The following is a 20,437-nucleotide window of genomic DNA, read 5'->3' on the forward strand; positions in this document are numbered from 1 at the left end:
CCCAGCCCAGCGAGGGTTGTCAGGATGAGTAACTGCAGCCCGACACTGCCTTTTGTTGTCAGGGGAGCTCTGGCAGCACGAACAGGCACCGTCAAGGTCTGTCACCTCCTGCCCCCGGGGCCCTTGGGCTTCTCCCAGCAGGACGCCAGGACAGCGGACCCACAGCGAGTTCCCCCTTCTCTGCAGGTGGCCATGAACGTCCTCAACAGTGGGCGGTTCAGCATGGGCAGTGCCGTGGCCGGGATGCTCAAGAGACTGATCGGTAGGTGAGTTGGGACAGGAGCCCGAGGCGGTGGCCTTGCTCCCACCACACCCACCCGCTGCGGCCCAGAGGCCCTGCTGCATCCCCGGGCAGGTCAGCCTGAGCCAGGCCGCCAACAGCCTGTCCCGTCCAAGTCTGGGATCCGGGCTTCAGTTGAGGCCAGAGGACACACTTGGGCCGCCCCGGAAGAGGCGGGTTCATGTTTGCACCCTCCCCTGACTTCCTCCCACAGGTGGTGGGGGGAACGCTCTCTCGGAGGTAGAGAGGGTGCTGCCCTGACCGCTAAGGACAGAGCCGCTTATCGAACATCCGAGTGTGAGCCAGACGCTGATAAACCTGGGCGCTGACTCTCACGGGAGCCTGTCCTGCAGGTGACTGCACGGCAGTGAGCAGCGGGGTCAGGGCGGGACTCCCCGTCCCTCGGCTTTCCTTTGCCTGAGAAGTGAGAGCAGCCCCGTGGGGTTTGGTGGGCGCAGAACACCACAGCCGTCCTCACTTTGCGGGCAGGACTGCAGGGAAACGAGGGCCTTGGCTGGGTGCGGGGTGTACCTGGGGCTGGCGCACCCCTGGGTGCTCGGGGTTCAGGGCGAGGCGGCGGCGGGAAGGTTTGTTTTGGGCTCTTACTCTCATTTTACAGATGAGGAGACTGAGGCTCAGAGAAGGTAAATGATTTGTCCAAGACCATACACCCGGGTCTAAAAGCCGACCCCACTTTTCTGAGCTGCCCCCAAGGCCCAGAGGCCGCCTGGGCCTCTGCTTTCCCATCTGGAAAACTCCTTATTGCGTGGGTTTCACTCTCACAGTCAGCCTGTCCCCAAGGATACGGAGTCTCTGAGATCCCGAGGCCCAGACGTGGGGATGTGGGAGCCAGTCTACCTCCTGAGCCCACTATGGGGCCAGTTTCTGGCTGGATCCTGCCTGTGGGAGCATTCAGAGAGGGCTGGCTGCAAGGGGGGTCGAGGGCAGACTTGTTGCTGACCAGACGGGAGGCTGCTGGGTCCCTTGGAGTCTTCAGGGCCGGGCCCGTGACGCAGACCGTGTTCAGCTATACACTTAGAAGCCACGGCCCTGTGGTCCAGACCGGCCACCCCCCTGCTGTCGGTGACAGACACGCGCCTGTCCCCGCCACGCAGGATGCTTCTGCAGCTCTGCCAGGGGCCTTACACCCGCGTCCCGTGGGCTTTGCCACTCTCGGGGTTGTTCTTGAGGTGAAGCCGCTTGGCCCGGCTCAGCTAGTGAGAGAGAACACATGCCAGGTTCACAGCTGGTCCGACGCCAGCCCGTGCCCACCCCTGTCCACCGCCGTGGGCACTGCTCCAGGGGGCTGTGCTCCTCCCGCCCCGTGCAGGGCTCTTCAGTCGCGGTGGACTGTCTTCCTGTAGTCCTACCTGAGGGTTTGGAGTGATGACGAGAGCGCCTCACTAGGAAGTCACCTCAGGACAGGTGGAGAGCCATTCTTTCTAACGCCCATTCTTCTCCAGAAATGACTGCGGAGCACGCCTGCACCAGGAAACAGTTCAACAGGAACCTCAGCGAGTTCGGATTAATTCAGGTACCGAAGGTCCAGGGCCGCATTCGTGGGCTCCACTCCGTGGGCATCAGAGTGCCCTCGGGGGCCTGGACTGCCGCCTCCTGTGCGGGGAAGACGGGACGGGGCTGTGTGTCTCCGGGCTCCTTGTGCGAGTGCTGGGCCCTGGCTGGTGCTCTTGGGCAGGGGGCTCGGTCCAGCCTCCCTTCTCTGCAGGCTGGCAGGTTTGGTCTCAGCGCACACAGATTTGTGTCCTGATGGTGTTTCTTTCTCAACACGCCAGGAGAAGTTTGCCCTGATGGCTCAGAAGACTTATGTGATGGAAAGTATGACCTACCTGACCGCGGGGATGCTGGACCAGCCAGGCTTTCCCGACTGCTCCATCGAGGCCGCCATGGTGAAGGTAATCCCGGTGCCCAGGGACACGCGGCGGGAGCAGAGGACGGCCTGGCTTGTGGCCAGGTTGTCACCAGTTGATTAGCGGTCTGTAGCTAAAGGAAAAAACAGGCCCCATGTTGTGACTTCACATCCACATAAAAGAGCAGCTGGGTTCCTGGGGAAGGGCTGTCTTGTTCTAAGACCCACGTTTCGGTTTGGAAGCTTCCCTTTGTGAGGGATGTGGCCAAGGTAAATACTGCGGAGGCTTCTGGGCTTGTCCGGGGAGGGGCCGCGTTTTTGCTGCAGGGTGGATGGCAGCCCTGCTGTGGCCCCACAGTTATTGTTAGGCTGGTCTGTGGGGGTCACGCTTGAGAAACAGGAAGTGCACATTCAGAACCCACCTGAAAGGTTTGGAATTGTACGTAACAGCTTCACCGGTCTCCGTGCACTGAGCCTTCATGCCCAGTGCACTTACGTTGGCTTTACCACCTCCCCTCTTGTCACCCTAACCACCACCGTGGGAGTCACGGTGCCCTGAGTGCAGCCTCTTCTAGGGCCGAGACAAAGGCCAGGTGTGCCGGTCTCTGCTCTCAGCATGCTCACGCATGGACGCACACACACCCGCCACTCGGGTCCAGGTGTCCAGCCAAGTAGTCATGTGCACAGGAGGGGGTCTCAGGGGATGGGGTTGGGCAGGTGTGGGTCAGGCTCCCTGGAGAAGGAGCTTTAAAAGGATGTTGGCTTCCCCGGGTGTGGAGGGGGCTGAGGGGAGCCCCTCTGGCCCAGGCAGACCCAGACTCGGGAGGGCGGGGCGCCACGCTCGAGCAGGGAGGAGGGCTTGCCTGCGGACACCCCGAGAGACCGGCAGTCAGGGCTCCTGCGGGGGTCATCTCACCCCAAAGCCCGGCTGACCCGCCCCCGGCCCGCGGCAGGTGTTCAGCTCCGAGGGCGCGTGGCAGAGCGTGAGTGAGGCGCTGCAGATCCTCGGGGGCACGGGCTACATGAAGGACTATCCCTACGAGCGCCTTCTGCGTGACAGCCGCATCCTGCTCGTCTTCGAGGTGAGAGCCAAGCTGCCTGGCGTGGACCCCGCTCTGCAGGGGAGGAGGCTGAGGGCCTGCTGGCCGCAGTGGGAGCCTCCTGTGGGAGGCGGGGTCCTGCCTCGAACCTCCACCCCCCCCCCCCCAGCCTGGGCCTCCCTCGGGCACTGCCACAGCTGGGCAGGCTCGTCGCTCAGGGCTTTCCCAGGCGACTCTGCGCTCCAAGTGCTGCCCCTGGCGGGTCACAGGCCGCAAAGTCCATTCAGTGAGTGTGTGCAAGGGATGGGGCGGGGAGGAAGGGGGTGTGGGGACCCCAGACACTCTTTCAGGGGGCCAGTGGTCTGATGGTACGGCCTGCCTGGACAACTTCTGGACACCATGAGGGTGAAGACCCAGGTGCTCCTCCTCAAAGAGGGGCTGGGTTTTCAGGAAGCAGGCTCCCTTGGCCCCCCAGTCACACCCCCGGCTCCCAGCTGCTTGCTCAGGGTCAGCGGGTGGCAGCATGGCCTAGTGGTTCCTGCACATGGGGCTGCCCCTGACCTGTGTTGCTGGCCACAGGGAACCAATGAGATCCTCCGGATGTACATTGCCCTGACGGGCCTGCAGCACGCTGGCCAAGTCCTGACTGCAAGGATCAAGTAGGTGTCACTTTCCCCGTCTGCCCCTTGGGTCTCCCTGCCCAGCAGAGCCCATCCTGGGCAGCACGGGGAGGGGTGGCCTCTTCCTGGGCTCAGGCGACGTGAGCTGGTGGGAGCACAGGGGCCAGGGCAATTAGTAACCACTGCTGGCATCCAGACCGAGGCCGCTCAGTGGGAGAATGACCTGTAAGCTGGCGTGACCCAGCTCCTAGGGGAGGGAGCACGAATGTGGCTCTGTCAGAGGAGAGGCCTGCAGCCACGTGGCCAGTGGGCACGGGGGCAGGGGCATGGGCACATAGGACCTGAGTTGGCCCCTCGGGCTTTGTGTCATCGGGGAGCAGGAAAGGGTGTCCCGCTGCCCTGGGCACCGGGGGGGGGGGTCATGTTGCTGGAGGTGGGAGCCTGCAGTGGGGCCTCAGGTCACGGGGCGTGGGCTCTCTGCAGTGAGCTTAAACAGGGCAACGTGACCACTGTCATGGAGACCATTGGCCGGAGGCTTCAGGACTCCCTGGGCCGAGGTGTGGACCTGGGGCTGACCGGAAAGCTCGGAGCCGTGCACCCCAGTGTTGCGGTGCGTGTGCCCCCATGGGGTAGCCCCTTCCCAGGAGGGCTGTGAGCAGGGGTGTTGGGGCAGACTGGCCAGGCTGAGGAGGCCTGAGGCCCCCGTATCTGCCCTGGCCGGCCCGGGTGGGGCAGGCTGGGCACTGTGGGCAGGGGTGCTGAATGAGGTCCTGTGCCCTGGCCCCCCCAGGACGGCGCCCACAGGCTCGAGGAGAACGTGTACCACTTTGGCCGCACCGTGGAGACACTGCTGCTTCGCTTTGGCAAGGTGCCTGGGGTCGGGGGCGGGCCACGGTCCACAAGGTGACGTTTTTGCTTAGTGTTTCCTTTTGGGACCAGGCCTAGAATGGAATCTTGGTCGCCATGGTGGGCTGTCAGTCCTGGGGGCCACCTTCCAGGTGAAGAGGCCCCCTGCAGGCAGGAGGGGCAGCCCCAGCCTGGGCTCAGATCTAAGGACCTGATCTCTGAGGCCCTTGGTGCTGAAGGCGACATTAAGCACTGGCGTGTGGTCTCAGCCAGGTTTCTGGACCTGGTTTGGCCTGGGCTCCTGCCCACATCTAGACAGAGCTGAGGGAGCCAGCCTCCCACAACCTGCAGGGAAGGCAGCGGGCCCCCTGCCCCCAGGCGGCAAGTCACCACCCTGCCCTCTGTTCCCAGACCATCGTGGAGGAGCAGCTGGTCTTGAAGCGAGTGGCCAACGTCCTCATCAACCTGTTCGGCATGACGGCCGTGCTGTCGCGGGCCAGCCGCTCCATCCGCCTGGGTCTCCGGAACCACGACCACGAGGTGAGCCCCTCAGTGCCAGCTTCCTCCTGCTACGCTTTAATGAGGCCGGGGGGAGGGGGAGGGAGGGGTGAACACGGGCCCACGGCCTCCGACCTGGCCGGGCTGTGGCCCGGTGACGCTCTCAGCTCCGACGGGCAAGTCCATGCTGCTCAGGACACAGGGCCACTGCCTTCCGTTCTCCTGCCTGAGAGAGAGGGAGGGTGAGGGACAGGGGTCCAGCCCAGCGCCTCACCCATCTGCCCCCGTACCCTGCTGGTGGGGTGGGTGCTGCGTGCCCGTGTGGCCTGGGGTGAGGCTCGTCCCACAGAGGAGGGAGCTGAGGCCCAGGGCTGTACTCAGAACCCGAGGCCGAGGCTTCCGAGCCAGGCGGCCTGAGCCCGGGTACGCTGCCCGCTTCGGCAGACGGACTGAGTCCTCTGAAGCTCAGGTCAGGTGCAGGGAGGGCTGTCCTCAGGCCCAAAGACCCGGGCTCTCAGCGCGCCTCCTCTCTGACTTGGGTACTGGCAGGTTCTGTTGGCCAGCGTCTTCTGCGCGGAGGCTTATCACCAGAATCTCTTCACCCTGTCTCAGCTGGACAAGAGTAAGTGGGGGCTGGCAGGGCGTGGGGCCGATGCCAGGTGACAGTTCTGTCCTGCTGGCTGCGCACCGCCTGCTGCACTGCGTGAGCAGACGCCACCTCCTCACGCCCCGACCCCCGGCTTCCGGCTGTGGCCTGGGGTCTCACTGAGACACGTGGCGAGGCCATGGCGGCAGGAGGAGCAGCGAATCCCGTGCGGCGGGCACTGTGGGGGTGGAGAGATGGCTCCGCGGCCAGTGGGCTGGAGTCGCCAGGGATCCTTTTCTCCCTGCAGCTCAGTCACTTCCTGGCCTTCAAGGCTCCTTCACAGCGGGTGGGCTGACCATGTTGGGAAAAGGTGCCCCAGCAAGATTTCTGTTGTCACAGGGCAGAAAGGTCACGCGCCCCCCTCTCTCCCTCCCAGATGCTCCAGAAAACCTAGATGAACACATCAAGAAGGTGTCCCAGCAGATCCTGGAGAAGCGAGCCTACCTCTGCACCCACCCTCTGGACCGGACGTCCTGACGCGAAGGGACAGCGTCCCCGCTGCTGCCCGCACCTGGACTCACTCCTTCCAGAAGGTGGAGAACTTGCGTTACTGTGAGTTGGCCGTTTCTCCCAGCCTCCCCCTGACCCATGGGCACTGCTGCCCGACTGACTGACAGGGTCTCAGGCTCTGACCGGATCCAGAGCGCGCAGAACTGCTCGGACTCCAGGCCCGGAGACTTCCCGGCGGGGACGTGTCTCGGGGGGGAAAAGCCCTTCCACCGGACCACACCTTCCCCAAGCAGCAGCCTGAGAACCGCGTGCGCGTCAGTCTTTTAAATTGGGAGCAAAATGCACTTCAAACATGTACCAGAAACGCTTAACAAGAAAGAGTATAAAACAGCAGCCGGCATTTGCTGTACTCGTCACGTGTTTGCTCAGCCTGCCTGGCCGCGAGAGCCGCCCTCTGGTGACAGCTTCCCGGTCTGTTTGTCCTCGCCCTGCGTGAAGACACACGCCCTGCGTGCTCGCACAGCTGAGGGTGGGCCCAGGCCCGAGGGTCATCAGCCCCGACATCCTTCTCAGGTGATGGGTGGGAAACCGTGTTGCTGCTGGAACGTGACGGCACGTGCTGCTCCCAGCGGGGCTGGCCTCCGCTCTCGAAGGGAGGACAAAAGGTGTCTTCCGGTGGCTCGGACAGGCCTCGGCCTGCAGCCCGGCTCCCGCTGGTCCCGGGTGTTCGTGCTGGCAGGCTCTGGCCTGCGGTCTGGCTCCTGGGTCTCTGTGCTCCAGAGCCCCTCACAGATGTCGCCCTGGCTCTCGCCTTCCTCCAAGTGTGTCATCTGCCAGGTGACAGGGACAGGCATCGGTAGCTGCGCGGCTCGGTGGGCGGGGCTGAGCCTGCCACCAGCATTTTGACAGCTCATCTTCAAAAGGTGAGCGTTTACAAACAGAGAGACTTGGGGAGTAACTTTGCAATGAAACCCCAAGTTCTCGAAGTGTTTTGTTGGTGGAAAGGCAGTGTCTTCTTGCCGGGGGCCGGGGCCGCGGGAGCCCTGGGTGGGGGCTTGGCTGCACACAGGAGCCCCGTCAGCAGCAGGTTCTCTTTGTCCAGCTGAGTTTAAAAGGCCAGGCAGCCAGTTCACTCTCCCTCCCTCGTTGAGACGGAGCTTTTCTTCCCTGTGTCGTGGGGTGGGATGTCCTCGGCAGGGTGCCTGGGAGCCAGTGCTGGGAAGGGGCACGCCCGGGCCCCCTACAAGTGGTGGAAGACCTTGGGCAGCCCCAGAGCCCGGGGCCTGTCAGCCCTTCCTGCTGTCTCACAGGGCTATTACAAGTGGCCTTGGGAATTGGAGAAGGAAGGAAACCCATGGTGTATGGCTCCCCAGGGAGACCTGTTGCCAGATCAACTCAACTCTCTTCCTGAGCAAAGGTTCTGGCTCTGTTACTAGATAAATTTGGTTCTCTGTCAACCTATAAATGATTTTGTGGTCCCTCTTCCTAAGCAGAGAGGTGACAAGGACTTGGAGGGGCTGGTGTAGCCAGGCCTCTCCCCCCATGGGGGGACAGCTGGCAGTGTCTTGGAGCTGGGAGGCAGCCCGATGGCCCCATTGAGGCCCGGAGCCTCTGCCCCCAGCTGTTGGCCTGGCCTCCAGGGACCAGCCATGGGTCTCAAAGCCCTTAGACCCATCTTCCAACTTCTCCCTTTTATAGCTAAGAAACCAGGCCCAGAGCAATGAAGGGCCCTGGCCATAGCACCCAAGTTAGCAGTACTGCTGGAACCAGGGTCCAGGTGTCAGAGTCCCACCCTGACTCCTGCTGCCCCAGCACGGGATGCGTGGCGCTGAGACACGGTGCTGTGCAGAGGGAGGGGGGCGCTGAGTTCCTGCCGACGGCAGCGGGGACTCAGCTTGGCAAGGGTGTCAACTGGTACCTGCTCTGGGCTTCGGGGCTGGAGGAGGGGGCGGCTCCAGGAACTGCGGTGGCTTCTTGTACAGCTCGAAGTCCTGGTGGCGCCGGTCCCAGCTCCACCTCTCCCGGGGCAGCACTGGCGCCAGCACGTTAGTAAACAGCGCCTTTTCCCTCCACTCCTGAGCGGCGAGCAGGGCGTCAGGAGGGGGCCTGCACGCGCCCCTCCCGGGCACCGCCGCTCCCCCAGACCCACCTCTGCCGGGGCGCCGATGGCTGGCAGCCCGAGGTGCTCGGTGCTTTCAACCCGGTGAAGGCCCGTCACCTGGAAGCCAGTGGGCGTGAGCCAGGCCTGGCGGGACTTCCTCTTGGCTTTTCTCTCCTCTTCCTCCGAATCCTGAGGCTCCACCATGGCTGAGAGGTAGTTCTGTGAGTACGTGAATCTCTTCCTTGGCTCCTGAAAATGAGTGCAAGTGCGGATGGAAAGGCCGGCAGCAGAGCTCAAGTCTCCAGGGAGGGGCAGGAACAGCGGGGGCCACCGATGGTTCCCGACGGCGTAGGGGGCAGGCTGCTTCACCCTGCAGCAGCCCCACGAGGGTCACGCCTTTGTCCCCTCGGACTGAAGCTTTTCTGATGCTCTTGCGGACTGGAAGCCGGAGCCCAGGCTTCTCCCTCGGTGGACAGCTGCCTTTCACCAGCAGCAGTGAGAGTCTGCCTGGGGCCGGGAACCTGGGAACGCCTGCAGCCACTCACACCCTGCCCAGCGTCCCCCGACCCTGGAGATGCCCTGCAGCCCCCCAGGCGGTCTGGTCAGAGAGGACACAGGAGCACGCTGGATCAGCCCCGCGCCTCCGTCCTGGCTGGAGGGGAGGCGCTGGGCTGCTCCCCGCCCCCTGCGCCACGCCCGTCACTCACCTTGGCCATCTGCCGGTACAGCTCCTTCCTGGCCAGCTCTGTGGAATTCAGGGTCTGGATGCTGTAGTTGTGGACCGCGTCCTTGGCCGGGGCTGAGATCTTGATCACCTTCACCGCAGGCTTGGGAGGCTTCTTGCTGACCTGGTAGGCTCCCGTGATGTTTTTCTGGAGAAAGAGACACCAGTCATTCCCCACATGAGGCCCCTCACCACCACCTGCCAGTGTGTATCCAGCAAGAAGGCCTCGGGGACGGAACTGCGGGCCGGGAGCTGCCTGTGCGTCACAGGACCCTGGCAGCCCGCACCGTCCACGGTGGACTCAGGACCAGACGCCGGAGCTGCGACTGGAACACGCGGCACCTGGCGAGTGGAATCCTCAGGGGTAGAAGTGGGAGGCGCTGCGGCTGTCGTGGTTCACACGGGTACAAACGCAGCACACGCGTGACCTGACGCCATGAGGACAGCCACCGCAGCCGGGGTCGCCGGAGTGCTGAGCGTGCGGGGCGGGCCACCCTCTTCTCCCCGGAGCCCAGAGATGGTCTGCCGGTTTCCTTTGGGAGTGAAAACAGCACGGAGGGAAGAGAGAGGAGAGAGAAAGGTGGGCGGGAGGAGGGCGAGCTGCCACGCGTCCTCGCTTGTTCACAAGCAGCGCAGCCCGCGCTCCATTCACCTGTTAATGTTGGCAGCATAACCATTTTTTTTGCTGTAAAACAAAAACACCTAGCTCAAGACGGTGACTTTGGCTCATATGTAAACTCTGTCTTCAGGCTGAAACCAACGTCTTGACTTTGGATCTTTGAGGAATTTCTGCAAGAGAGTACAAAGTAACTGACTCACGCACGTGAGAGAAAAGACTGTCAGGCAACGGGGACTGAGGCAGAGGCAGCCCAGGGTCCTGGATGAGGGGCTCAGGCCTTCGAGTGCCTTCCAGGAGGCTGCTGGGCCGTCTAAGCTCGGACCCTGTCGAGGCCCACACGTGGCTTCAGTCAGAATATTTAACGTTTTGTCCAGTGTTTCTAGTTGTCCTCAGTGGGAGGGCTGGTCTGAATTAGCCAGTCCGCTGTTAATAAAAGTGGAAGCCCGCGCCTTCCCAACCCCAGAGCTGGGGGGTTACAGCCTCGGGAGACGGCCCGCCTCCACGCTGCTGCCTCCAGGTTGAAGGTTGCAGTTCCGACCAAAACAGATACTTGGTAAAGTGAAAACAAACAGTGGGCAGCAGTGTGACCTGAATGCCTGGGGTTCTCTGCCCTGGCGCCGACCCGGGGCTGAAGCCTGCGGGGGAGCCCGGACTCAGAGCCATAGTAACTAGTGTGCTTCACCTAAGAGACCACGGACTGGACAGATGAAGCCCAATTACTGGAAGGAATGGGACTGAAATTTAAGATAAATAAAATCATTCTTAAAAGGCAGGTGAAGATATTAGCAATACGAGGCAGAGGGAGACCGAGAAGAAGAAATACCGGAGCCGACACAGCACAGGGAGGGAGACGTGCCGCGGAGCGAGCCAGGGGCCTGGAGAGTCAGCCTGACTCTGCTCCCAGGAAGCAGCCTGGAATGAAAAGGCAAATTACAAACCTGGGTTTAGAGGTTGAAAACAGAGGTGGCAACGTCACAAAAGGAGGGGAAAGTGAGATCAGGAAAGCTTGAAGAGAGAATGCGCATCAGAGCAGATGAGGAGATCCCCATGCCTGGACATGCTGCTGACGAAATGCGAGGCAGCAGAGGGAGCCTGCGGACTTCCAGAGAAGGGGCGCAGGCCACCTGTGGAAGGCGGCGTCGGGCCGGCCTCAGCTTCCACAGCAGCAGCACAGGGCGCGGGATAAAGGCCTTGAACCTGGGAGTCCACGCCCAGCCCAGCTGTCCTTCGCCTGTGAGCGCCCAGCCCCAGGTGCCCGAGGCCCTGGGAGGTGTTACCCGAAGGCCTTTGGAAATACGCTTGGAAGAAAACGCAACGTGGAGGAGAAAGTCTGGGAGCATTTGGGCAAAACTAGCAAGCAAGGGTGTCCAGCATCCTTGTAAAGTTTTGCCCAAAAAGGACCAGAGAGTAAAATGTGTCTAGCGCTGAAGTCCTAGCGACTTTATACAAAATGGGGGGGGGGGGCACAGTACAAGGCTTATAAGGGCTACTTGTCTTACAGAGGAAACTAATATAAAACAGAAGCTTCAGAACTCAGTAGGAACACATTAAAATGAACATGGTCCTTCAGGTAACCACCTTAAAAACAGACAGAATGTACAGCTTTTAAGTAATCGGCAGAAGAAAACTTGCTCCATACAAAGGAAGCAGGAGGGCAGGTTTAAAAGAAAAGAGGGGCCAGCAAAGCCCAGCCCGACCGCGGCCCCGGGAAGTGGGCTAAGCTGGCCCCCGGAGGGCTCTCAGCTCACGGGTTCCTGGTAGAGCTAACAACATGCTGTATATTTTTTTTAACTGCTTTAGACAAAAAGGTAGAGGTTTGACATTAAAGGGAGGATTACACCAAGTGAAATAAGACAGAAAAAGACAAGTACTGTATGATCTTATTTAGTTGTGGAATCTAAAAAAACAAGCCAAAAAAAAACAAACCCAGCACAGTCATAGAAAAAGCAGATGGGTGGTTGCGGGGATTGGGCGAACAGGTGAAGGTGGTTAAAAGGTGCCAACTTCCAGTTATGAGACGAGGCCTGGGGACGCGGCGTGCCGCGTGGTGACCGGCGTTAACACTGTGCGCGCGTCTGAGTTGCTAGGAGAGTAGCTCTTAACGCAAGGGAAGAACAGTGGCGCCACGGCCGTGGGCGGTGACTTACGGGGCGATCGTTGCGCAGTATGTACAGACAGCAGCCAGGCTGTGCGCCTGAAGCCAGGGTCATGTGTCAGTTCTGTCTCAGCTAAACAAAAAGGTTAGCACGTACCAGGAAACGGGACCCAACGGTTAGAACCAAGCGAAGAGGCAGACGGTAGAAGGAGAACCGAGGAATTCAGACACTGAAATTCTCAGACCAGGACAGTGAAATAACTATGATTAATATTGTGAAGAAAATAAATGGAAAGGCTTAGGATTTAAACCAGGTATTTGGAATCTACAGAAAAATCAAGTGGAAATCTTAGAATTGAAAAACTTTGTTGACATTATGATTCACTGGGTCAGTTAACAGGACACTGAACACACCGCAGAAGAAAAGACGCATGAGTCAGAAGATGGATTGTTGGAAATGTCCAGATTGAAGCACAAAAAAGAAAAAGAAAAGAGAAAGTGCGAGATACAAGATGGAGGTTATAGTGACAGTATCTGACTTGTCATGAGGACCCCAGGGGGTGGGAGAGAGGGCTGGACTGTGAGCAGACAGAGTATCTGGAGAGAAACACTGACCTAGAACTTTTAAAGCTTGCAGACACCGGGTCACAGACCCAGCAAGCCTTACAAACCCACAGCACGAGACCTGCACGCGTCTGGGGGCGTCGCAGCACAGGACGCTGGAGGACGAAGAAAGGAGAAATACTATTAAGGGCAACTGGAGGAAGCACGTTATCTTCCTAAGAGCAAGAGTCAGGCGGACCCCACCTTCAACAAGAGAGGCGGCCGTGGGCGGCAGAGGACGCAGAGTGACATCCTCGCAGAGTGCAAACAGCGCCACGTGGCACTCTCCCGGAGAAACAGCCCGAACCCTGCCAGAGGAAGATGATGAACTGGAGCGCATTAATGTTAAAACACTTCTTACCAAAATACAATACTGAAGCAGAGAAAACGCAAGCCACAGACCGGGAAGAGATACTTGCAATACGTGCATCCGGCAACTCGTCTGGACGGGAAGAAAAAAAAAAAGAAAGAAACCTGCAAACCAGTGAGAAAAACACAGTTTCTTGTAAATGGAGAGAAAATACACATCTGAACAGGCACTTCACAAAGGAGACCCCCAAATTGGCCAAAGTGTGAAAGGCGTTCAGCATGGCTGCCCATCAGGGGAGGCACTGGGAGCAGCGTGTGACGCCCGCACATCCCAACAGAGCGGCTGAGGTGACCGCTGGACAGACCCAAGCGTCCGCGGGTACAAACCAAAGGCTACTGTATCTGCTGGGAGGAGTTTAGAAATGGGCAACCTCTTTGGAAACGTGGCAGTTAAAGTTTGTGCTACCCTGCTGCCCAGGAGTTCACTCCCAGGTACCTGCCAAGAGCAATGAGGGCGCGGGCCCACGAAAGCGGCCCTGTACAGAAAAGTTCACAGAAATTCACCCGTAATGACCTCCCCCCACAAGGACCCTGGGAAACAGCACGAAGACAGATCAGTGGGAGAGCAGGCAGACGGACTGCGGCGCACCCACAGTGTAAAGCTGCCCGGCGCTGGACAGATGCGTGCCAACAGACCTCCTGAAGTCCCTCCATGCAGCAGGAGAGGCCAAGGCAGGGGGGCACGCTGTGGCTGCGGGACGTGCAGGCCACCACGGGAAAACCCCTGTAAGGTGGCGGATTCAGGCTGGTGCTTGGCCTGCAGGGGGCGAGCTGCTTCCCGGGGCGGCAGAAACGGGTCTCCTTCGCGATCGGAGCAGAGAGAAACACGGGTGCGGCCGCGCACCCGAGACTTGTGCATTTGGCTCACTGTAATGTTCTCCTCTGAAGCCTCCTCCCAGAGACAAAGGAGACCTACTTACAAAAGGACAGACTCCGCAAGATAAACCAGTGCTGACCTTGCACATCTGACACGTAGCCCTGACACGCAGATGCAGACGCAGAGACAGAGGAGGAGAAACAGATCCAGAATCACACCTGGGGGTGTTAGCAGACTTCCTCTAGGAACTGATAGAAACAGAGGATAGGGGGGGGCAGGAATGAAGTTGACATAATTGACAATACTTGTATTCACTTTGTTTTTTCAAGTACACTGAAACATTTACCAGAATTCACATGTGCTGGACCCTGAAGCAAATCTCAACAAAGGACAGAAATTACACAGCAGATACTCTCTGATAGCGACGGCACTGAGGCAGAACCCAATAACAAAAGATCCTAAAGTATTTGGAATAACCCATGGGTTAAAAAGGAAATAGAAACATTTCTAGCTGAGGCATCATGAAAATATAATGTCTAAAACTTGGGGGATATACTTTAGTGACGATAGGACATTTGTAGCCAAAATAAACATTATTATAAAATAGTGAATGCCTGGAAATCAAGTTATCTAAATAGCTGAAGAAGTTAGAAAAAGAAAAGCAAATTAAATCTAGTTTTTTTTTTAAAAAGGAAATTAGAGCACAAATCAGTGAAACAAAATAAACGTACAATATAGAAATCCAAAAAAGCAACAAAGAACGTTGGTTCTTTGAAAGCATTACTTCACCCCTAAGTGCAACTTCAGTAAACATCCCAGTCACCCCAAAACAGACTCGGGTGCAGACAGCAGCCGGGCCCGGGCCGACAGGCTTGGGAAGACGGGCCCTGGCACCACGGATCCTGGGAAGGAAATGGAATCAGATTCCTCCCCTCCTGCAGAAAAGAAGTTCTGTATGGGTTAAAATTTTAAATGAGATAAACAAAAAGGTATATCTTTTAGAGGAAACTATGGAATCATTTTATGACCTTGGAGTAGGAAGAGATTTCTTAAATAAGGCAAAAAATGTAAGTCATGTGGGAAAAGGTGGATAATTTATAAAATTCAAAATAACTTGTCCATTAAAAGATACTATTTTTTTAAGACACCATTAAGAGGGTGAGAAGACAAGTCAGGCCAGAAGATACCACACATGCACGCCACTGGGGCAGCGGTAAGAACGGGAGAGCAAAACAAAACTAAAATTCAAGGGGAAGTTTTTTCATAACAGAAGAAACTACCAAGTTTATAAAAAAAAATCCAACTTCACTAGTAAACAGTGAAATGCAAGTTAAAACCTCTATGAGACAGATTATTACTAACCTGGTGTGAAAGGTAAGTCTGACTATGAAGCAGCATCCAGGTGTGGAGGCGCTACCAGTCAGTCCTAACCCTTGGTGTGCATCTTATGGAAGAAGTCTTGCATGTTTCTAAGAAGACATATGAACATGTTGTGTGTACAATGACGTGGTTAAAACAGCAAAGCATAAACAGCACAAATGTCCATTAATAAATGATGGTGCAGCCCTACAGCCAGAGACGCAGACATGGTTGACTCTCATCAACACTGAGCAAAAACTAAAGCTACAGATTATATACACGTGTAGTAAAATCACAGAGAAAAACACGTGGAAGATAAAATCCGGGGTGGTGCTTATCTGTGGGTGAGGGGAAGAGCTGGGAAAGGGCACGTGGAAAATAAAGTATCGATAATGTCTGATTTCTCACGTCCGCCAGTGAGTGTAAGAGACCGGTCTTGTTCTTTTTTACAGCACATGAGTGCTTTTATGCGTGTATTTTAATAATATTAACAAAGCTATCATTCATGAAAATAGAACAGGAAATCGTAAGAATTTCTAGAAAAGAAAAATGATGTGCAGTTTAAAATTAAACTTAACTAACAATTGTGACCACAGTGGTCACAGTGGAAGACCCTCTCGGGGGTGGAAGACACAGCAGAGCTCTGTGCAAAAGACCGACAAGTCCAAATTAAAAGGATGAAAATCATGGTAAAATGCCCTGTAAGTTCCAGTAAAACAAAACAAACACCCCTCACCTGGACACCGAGATACAAACCAAGAATGAAGAAAACGTTTTGCGGGACCGGAGGGAATCAGAGTCGAGCTGAAAAGGAGACTCAGGTAAGCGTCAGGCTCGCCTGCACCTCTCGACTCAGGAAAGCGAGGGTTTGGGGGGCGGGGTGAGGATCGGACTCTATGATCCTGAAAAGAGCTCAGCTGCTCTTCAGGTGCACAGGCAGAATGAAGGCCTTGGGTCTGCAAGGACTGAAAGGGTATTATCCACAGACACTTTATAAAAGAAAAAATAGCGAAATAAAGGAGAAAGCAGACGGACACCCAAGAAACAGTAGCCAACATAAAAATAAGTGAACGTTGTAGCTGGCCGGGGGTCGCCGTGGGCAGGCGCCCCGGGCGGGAGCGGGGCCCAGCGCTGCTGCGGCATACTTCACGTGTCCTGGTTTTGATCAAAAATTAGGAGGCACGCAAAGAGACGGCCACGTGAAGGCAGGCAGAGCAGCCTGCCCACACCGCCCGCGTGGCTCCAGCGGGTGACTGTGCACACGGACTTCAAAGCAGCTATTATTTTTTAAAAAAACTAAAAAATTATTTTAAAAATTCAAGGAAAGTATACAACAATGAGTAAAGAAATAGACAATGTGAATAAAGAGAATTATGTTTTGAAAGAGCTAAATGAAAATCCTGGGGTTAGAAAGTACGGTAACTGAAATGGAAAATCCACTAGGACTCGGCAGCAGGTCTGAGCTGACAGGGAATCTGAATTGAAAACAGGTCAACAGAGATTATCCAGTCTGAACAACAGGGAGGAAAACCACGTTTAGAAAAAGTGAAGATCCCCAAGACCTGCAGGGCGCCACCCCGTGAGCCACGCACATGTAAGGGAGTCGGAGGGGGGAGGTGCGGGAGCAGAAGGCAGAATTTGAAGAAATAACGACCCCAAAACAACCTGCCAACCCAGGACGCTCAGTGAGTCTCAAGCAGGATGCTTGTGGAGCCCCACACCAGCTGCACGTGTCTAACAGCTGGAAGACGAGGAGAAAACCTTGGAAACAGCAAGGAAAAGCCCTCGTCGTGTACAGGGCACCAGCAACGTGACTAGTGGCTGAATACTCACCAGGAACAGAGACCAGAACACAGCGCAATGATGTTTTCAAAGTGCGGAAAGCAAAAAAAGTGTGAACCGATGGTTCCACGCTCCGCAAAACCATCCTTCACCAATGAGCGTGGAGGAAGGATTTTCTCTGATGAAGACGGGATTTGTTGGGAATGACACTAAAGGAGGTCCTTAAGGCTAAAAAAAAAATATTAACTGGAATCTGAAGAATCACTGGAAAAGATAAATATGTGGGTAAATACAAAACATTACAGAAATATATTTTTCCTTTCTCACCTTTTAATTTGAAAGACATGATTGCATAAGGCAGTTACAGCAGGACATCCGGGGCTTCCTGCAGAGATTTCATACGACAGTAACAGCACAAGAGAGGGCGAGGAGATGGGACTGTACTGTAGGATAGTTCCTACGTTTTACCCCAAATAAGTAATAATCTAATGTAGGCTGTGGTGCATTAAGATAAACAAAAAACAACCCTAGGGGAACCACTAAAACTAGCTTTTTAAAGGTAGGGGTCCATAACGGTATTACGATTGTGCACTAAAAGCAGCTGTTCAGCACACAAGGAGGCAGGAGAGCAGCAACAGAGGAACAGAATCAACGTGGAATTTAAAGGGAAAAAAGACATAATTCCTGCCACGTCACTGATCATGGTGTACATAAACAATCAAAATGTGGAACCTGTCGGACTGGATTTAAAAATAAAAGGGTCCAACCATCCTGTCCACAGAAGACACACTTCAGAGTCAAACGCATGAACCACTTCAAAGTAAAAGGATGGGGGAAAATACGGAAGAGCGCTGGAGTGGGTACACTAATTAGAGACAGATTGGTCTTTAAGGCAAGAATTGTTTCAGTGTGGAGATTCCTCAAAAACTAAACAGACTTACCATGTGATCCAGCAATCCCACTCCTGGGCATGTATCCAGAGGGAACGCTAATTTGAAAAGACACCTGCACCCCAATGTTCACAGCAGCACGATTTACAACAGCCAAGACATGGAAGCAGCCTAAGCGCCCATCAACACATGACTGGATAAAGAAGCTGTGGTATATATATACAATGGAATACTACTCAGCGACAAAAAATAAAATAATACCATTTGCAGCAACATGGATCGACCTGGAGATTGTCATTCTAAGTGAAGCCAGGAAGAAAAATATTATATGATTTCACTCATGTGGAATCTAAAGAAAGGACACTATGAACTCACAAAACTCACAGACATAGCAAACAGTCTTATGGTTACCAGGGAAAGGTGGTAGGAAGGGATAAATTTGGGAGTTTGAGATTTACAAATATTAGCCACTATATAAAAATAGATTTTAAAAAGTTTCTTCTGTAGAGCACAGGGAACTATGTTCACTATCTTGTAACAACCTTTAATGAAAAAGAATATGAAAACGAATGTATGCGTGTATCTGCATGACCGGATAGTGTGCTTCACACCAGAGACTGACACAGCATAACTGGCTGTACTTCACTTTAAAAAGAGGCAAGAACTGTTTCTAGAGACCAAGAGGGAAATTTCACAACGATTAAAGGGTCAGCTCATCAGGAAGACACAACAACTATAAACACGAACGCACCAAAATACAATAAGCCCAAGGGGACAGAACTGAAGAGAGAGAGAGGTGAGTCAACCACGCAGAGAGACTTCAGCACCTCTAGCTCGGTGATGAGACTGCAGGGGAGCCAGCGGCGACGGGGACGGTCTGAGCACTGTCAGCCAACCTGACCTGCCGCTTACGTAGCACTTCCCCAAGAGTAACACCCTCCCCTCCCGCCTGAGGACGGCGTGCACGCTCGCCCGTGCAGCACACTGCAGCGCCTTTCGCAGGACAGAAGCCACACAAAGCACCTTCTCCAGTCCCGACAAAACGACAAGTTATCAACAGAAAGACATCTGATGAGCCTCAAATATCTGGCTTTTAAGCAACACAATTCTAAAAGCCACACTGGAAAGTATAAAATATTTTGTGGTAACATGAAGGCACAACATACCAGGTTTACAGGGTGCAGCTAAAGACGTGTTCAGGGGGGAATCTGTAGCTGAAATATGCATGTGAAAGAAGATCTCAAAGTAAAAACCTTACTTTTCTCAAGAAGTAGAGGTGCAAATTAAACCCAGAGTGAGCAGAAGGAAGGAAGTTATAATACAGTTTAGGGTGGAAATGAGTGAAACAGAAGATAAAGAGAAAATGAATGAACTCCAAAACTGGTTCTCTGAGAAAAAAAAATTTTTACAGACTTCTAGCTCTACTGACCAAGAAAGAAAAAAGAAGCAAACTAGTGAAAAATCAGGAATGAAAGAGGAGACACTGTATTGGTTTTACAGAAATGCGAAGCCTATGAAGGACTGTGAGGACACCGTGAATCACCGAGTGCCGCAGGCTGGATGGTGCAGATGAAGTGGGAAACTCCTGGAAAGATACAGGCTACCAAGCCTGTCTGAAGAATTCGACATCTGGACACACTTGTAACCAGGAGAGAGGTCACGTCGTAATTTAGAAACTTCTCACCAAGAAAAGCTCAGGTTTCAGTGGCTTCGCCGGTTCGTTCTACCAAGTACGGAAAGAATGAAGGCCAGCCTTCCACAAGTTCACGGAAAGCAGAAGCAGAGGAAACACTCCGCAGCTCACTCTGCGGGGCCAGCCCTACCTCGACGCCGAAGTCAGACAGTCGGGAGAAAAGTACAGAATGTCCGCAAACCAGAGCCAGCAGCGCACAGGTCGTGCACCGTGGCCAAGTGGGTTCACCCAGGAATTCAAGGCTGTTTTAAACTCTAAACGTCAAGTGATGCGAGAAACCACATTAATAAAGCACAAGAAACGCCCCAATATATGCAGAAACAGCAAGTGACAGAATCTAACACTCGGTCATGATAAAAACTCTCAGCAAACCAAGACTACAAGGGACCGCCCTCCCCCTGCCAGTCCGCCTCCCCAGGACCCGCAGCTAACACCCAGCTTCCCGCTCAAACACCGGCTGCTCCCCCTGCAAGACCGGAAACGGGCAAGCGTGCCGTCTCGCCGCTCCTGTTTACTAGGGGTTGCAGGCAGTGCGAAGGGGAGGGGGGAGGAGAGGCTTATGGACTGAATGTCTGGGTTCCCCCCGAGTTCGTATGCTCAAGCCCCAACCCCAGCGTGGCTGTACTTGGAGTAAGGAAGTGACTGAGGCTGCACAGGGTTGTAAGGGTGGGGTCCTGATCCAGCAGGATTCACGTCCTTAGAAAAGAGCGCTGGCTCCCCCGCACCTGCTCACCGGTGGGGCGGCGGCCACCTGCCAGCCAAGGGGACAGGCCTCGGGATGGAACCTTCTTGCCCGCCACCTTCATCCTGGGCTCCCCGTGTCTAGAACTGTGAGAAAATTCATTTCTGATGTTGACGCCACCAGCCCGAGCAGACAGACACAGGAAGGAAGGGATCCAGACTGGAAAGGAGGAAAATGATCTCCCCCCGAGGGAGCCAGGATCCAGGTTCAGAAGGCTGCAGGACGCAAGGCCCACATTTACATAGAAATCAGCTGTAGTTCTCTATTCTGGCACTCAACAATATGAAAATCAAGTAATTCAGTCCACACCAGCATCCATTTCACAAAGGGGAAGACGTGTACACTGACGACTACAGACATTGCTGAGGGAACTTTAAGAAGACAAATAAAAGCAGA

General features: G+C 55.3%; 2 protein-coding genes across 12 annotated transcripts in view; one reads left to right on the forward strand and one right to left on the reverse strand.

Annotated features, from left to right (window-relative positions):
• ACAD9 (acyl-CoA dehydrogenase family member 9) overlaps positions 1 to 6,640 on the forward strand; it is a 29,714-nt gene extending 23,074 nt beyond the window's left edge. For all 3 annotated transcript variants that reach the window (XM_032458759.1, XM_032458758.1, XM_032458757.1), the window contains 10 exons: positions 187 to 262; positions 1,744 to 1,814; positions 2,074 to 2,193; positions 3,101 to 3,229; positions 3,767 to 3,846; positions 4,291 to 4,417; positions 4,598 to 4,675; positions 5,065 to 5,193; positions 5,701 to 5,773; positions 6,174 to 6,640. In XM_032458759.1, the coding sequence (XP_032314650.1) occupies positions 187 to 262; positions 1,744 to 1,814; positions 2,074 to 2,193; positions 3,101 to 3,229; positions 3,767 to 3,846; positions 4,291 to 4,417; positions 4,598 to 4,675; positions 5,065 to 5,193; positions 5,701 to 5,773; positions 6,174 to 6,274 (984 nt within the window). In that variant the 3' untranslated portion in view covers positions 6,275 to 6,640. The remainder of the gene's footprint in view (positions 1 to 186; positions 263 to 1,743; positions 1,815 to 2,073; positions 2,194 to 3,100; positions 3,230 to 3,766; positions 3,847 to 4,290; positions 4,418 to 4,597; positions 4,676 to 5,064; positions 5,194 to 5,700; positions 5,774 to 6,173) is intronic.
• The window catches only part of CFAP92 (cilia and flagella associated protein 92 (putative)), a 107,485-nt gene continuing 89,182 nt past the window's right edge, over positions 2,135 to 20,437 (reverse strand). For 2 of the 9 annotated variants that reach the window (XM_032458750.1, XM_032458754.1), the window contains 4 exons: positions 9,056 to 9,220; positions 8,397 to 8,597; positions 8,166 to 8,322; positions 6,887 to 7,077 (listed from right to left, as the gene is read on the reverse strand). In XM_032458750.1, coding sequence (XP_032314641.1) covers positions 7,034 to 7,077; positions 8,166 to 8,322; positions 8,397 to 8,597; positions 9,056 to 9,220 — 567 coding nt within the window. In that variant the 3' untranslated portion in view covers positions 6,887 to 7,033. Of the gene's footprint in view, positions 2,282 to 5,188; positions 5,378 to 6,785; positions 7,078 to 8,165; positions 8,598 to 9,055; positions 9,221 to 20,437 lie in introns of those variants that run through there. The other 7 variants (XR_004312209.1, XM_032458752.1, XM_032458749.1 and 4 more) reach the window with 7 other exon arrangements.

The sequence above is a fragment of the Camelus ferus genome, chromosome 17 (genome assembly GCF_009834535.1).
Source record: "Camelus ferus isolate YT-003-E chromosome 17, BCGSAC_Cfer_1.0, whole genome shotgun sequence".
In the NCBI taxonomy this organism is placed as follows: Eukaryota; Metazoa; Chordata; class Mammalia; order Artiodactyla; family Camelidae; genus Camelus; species Camelus ferus.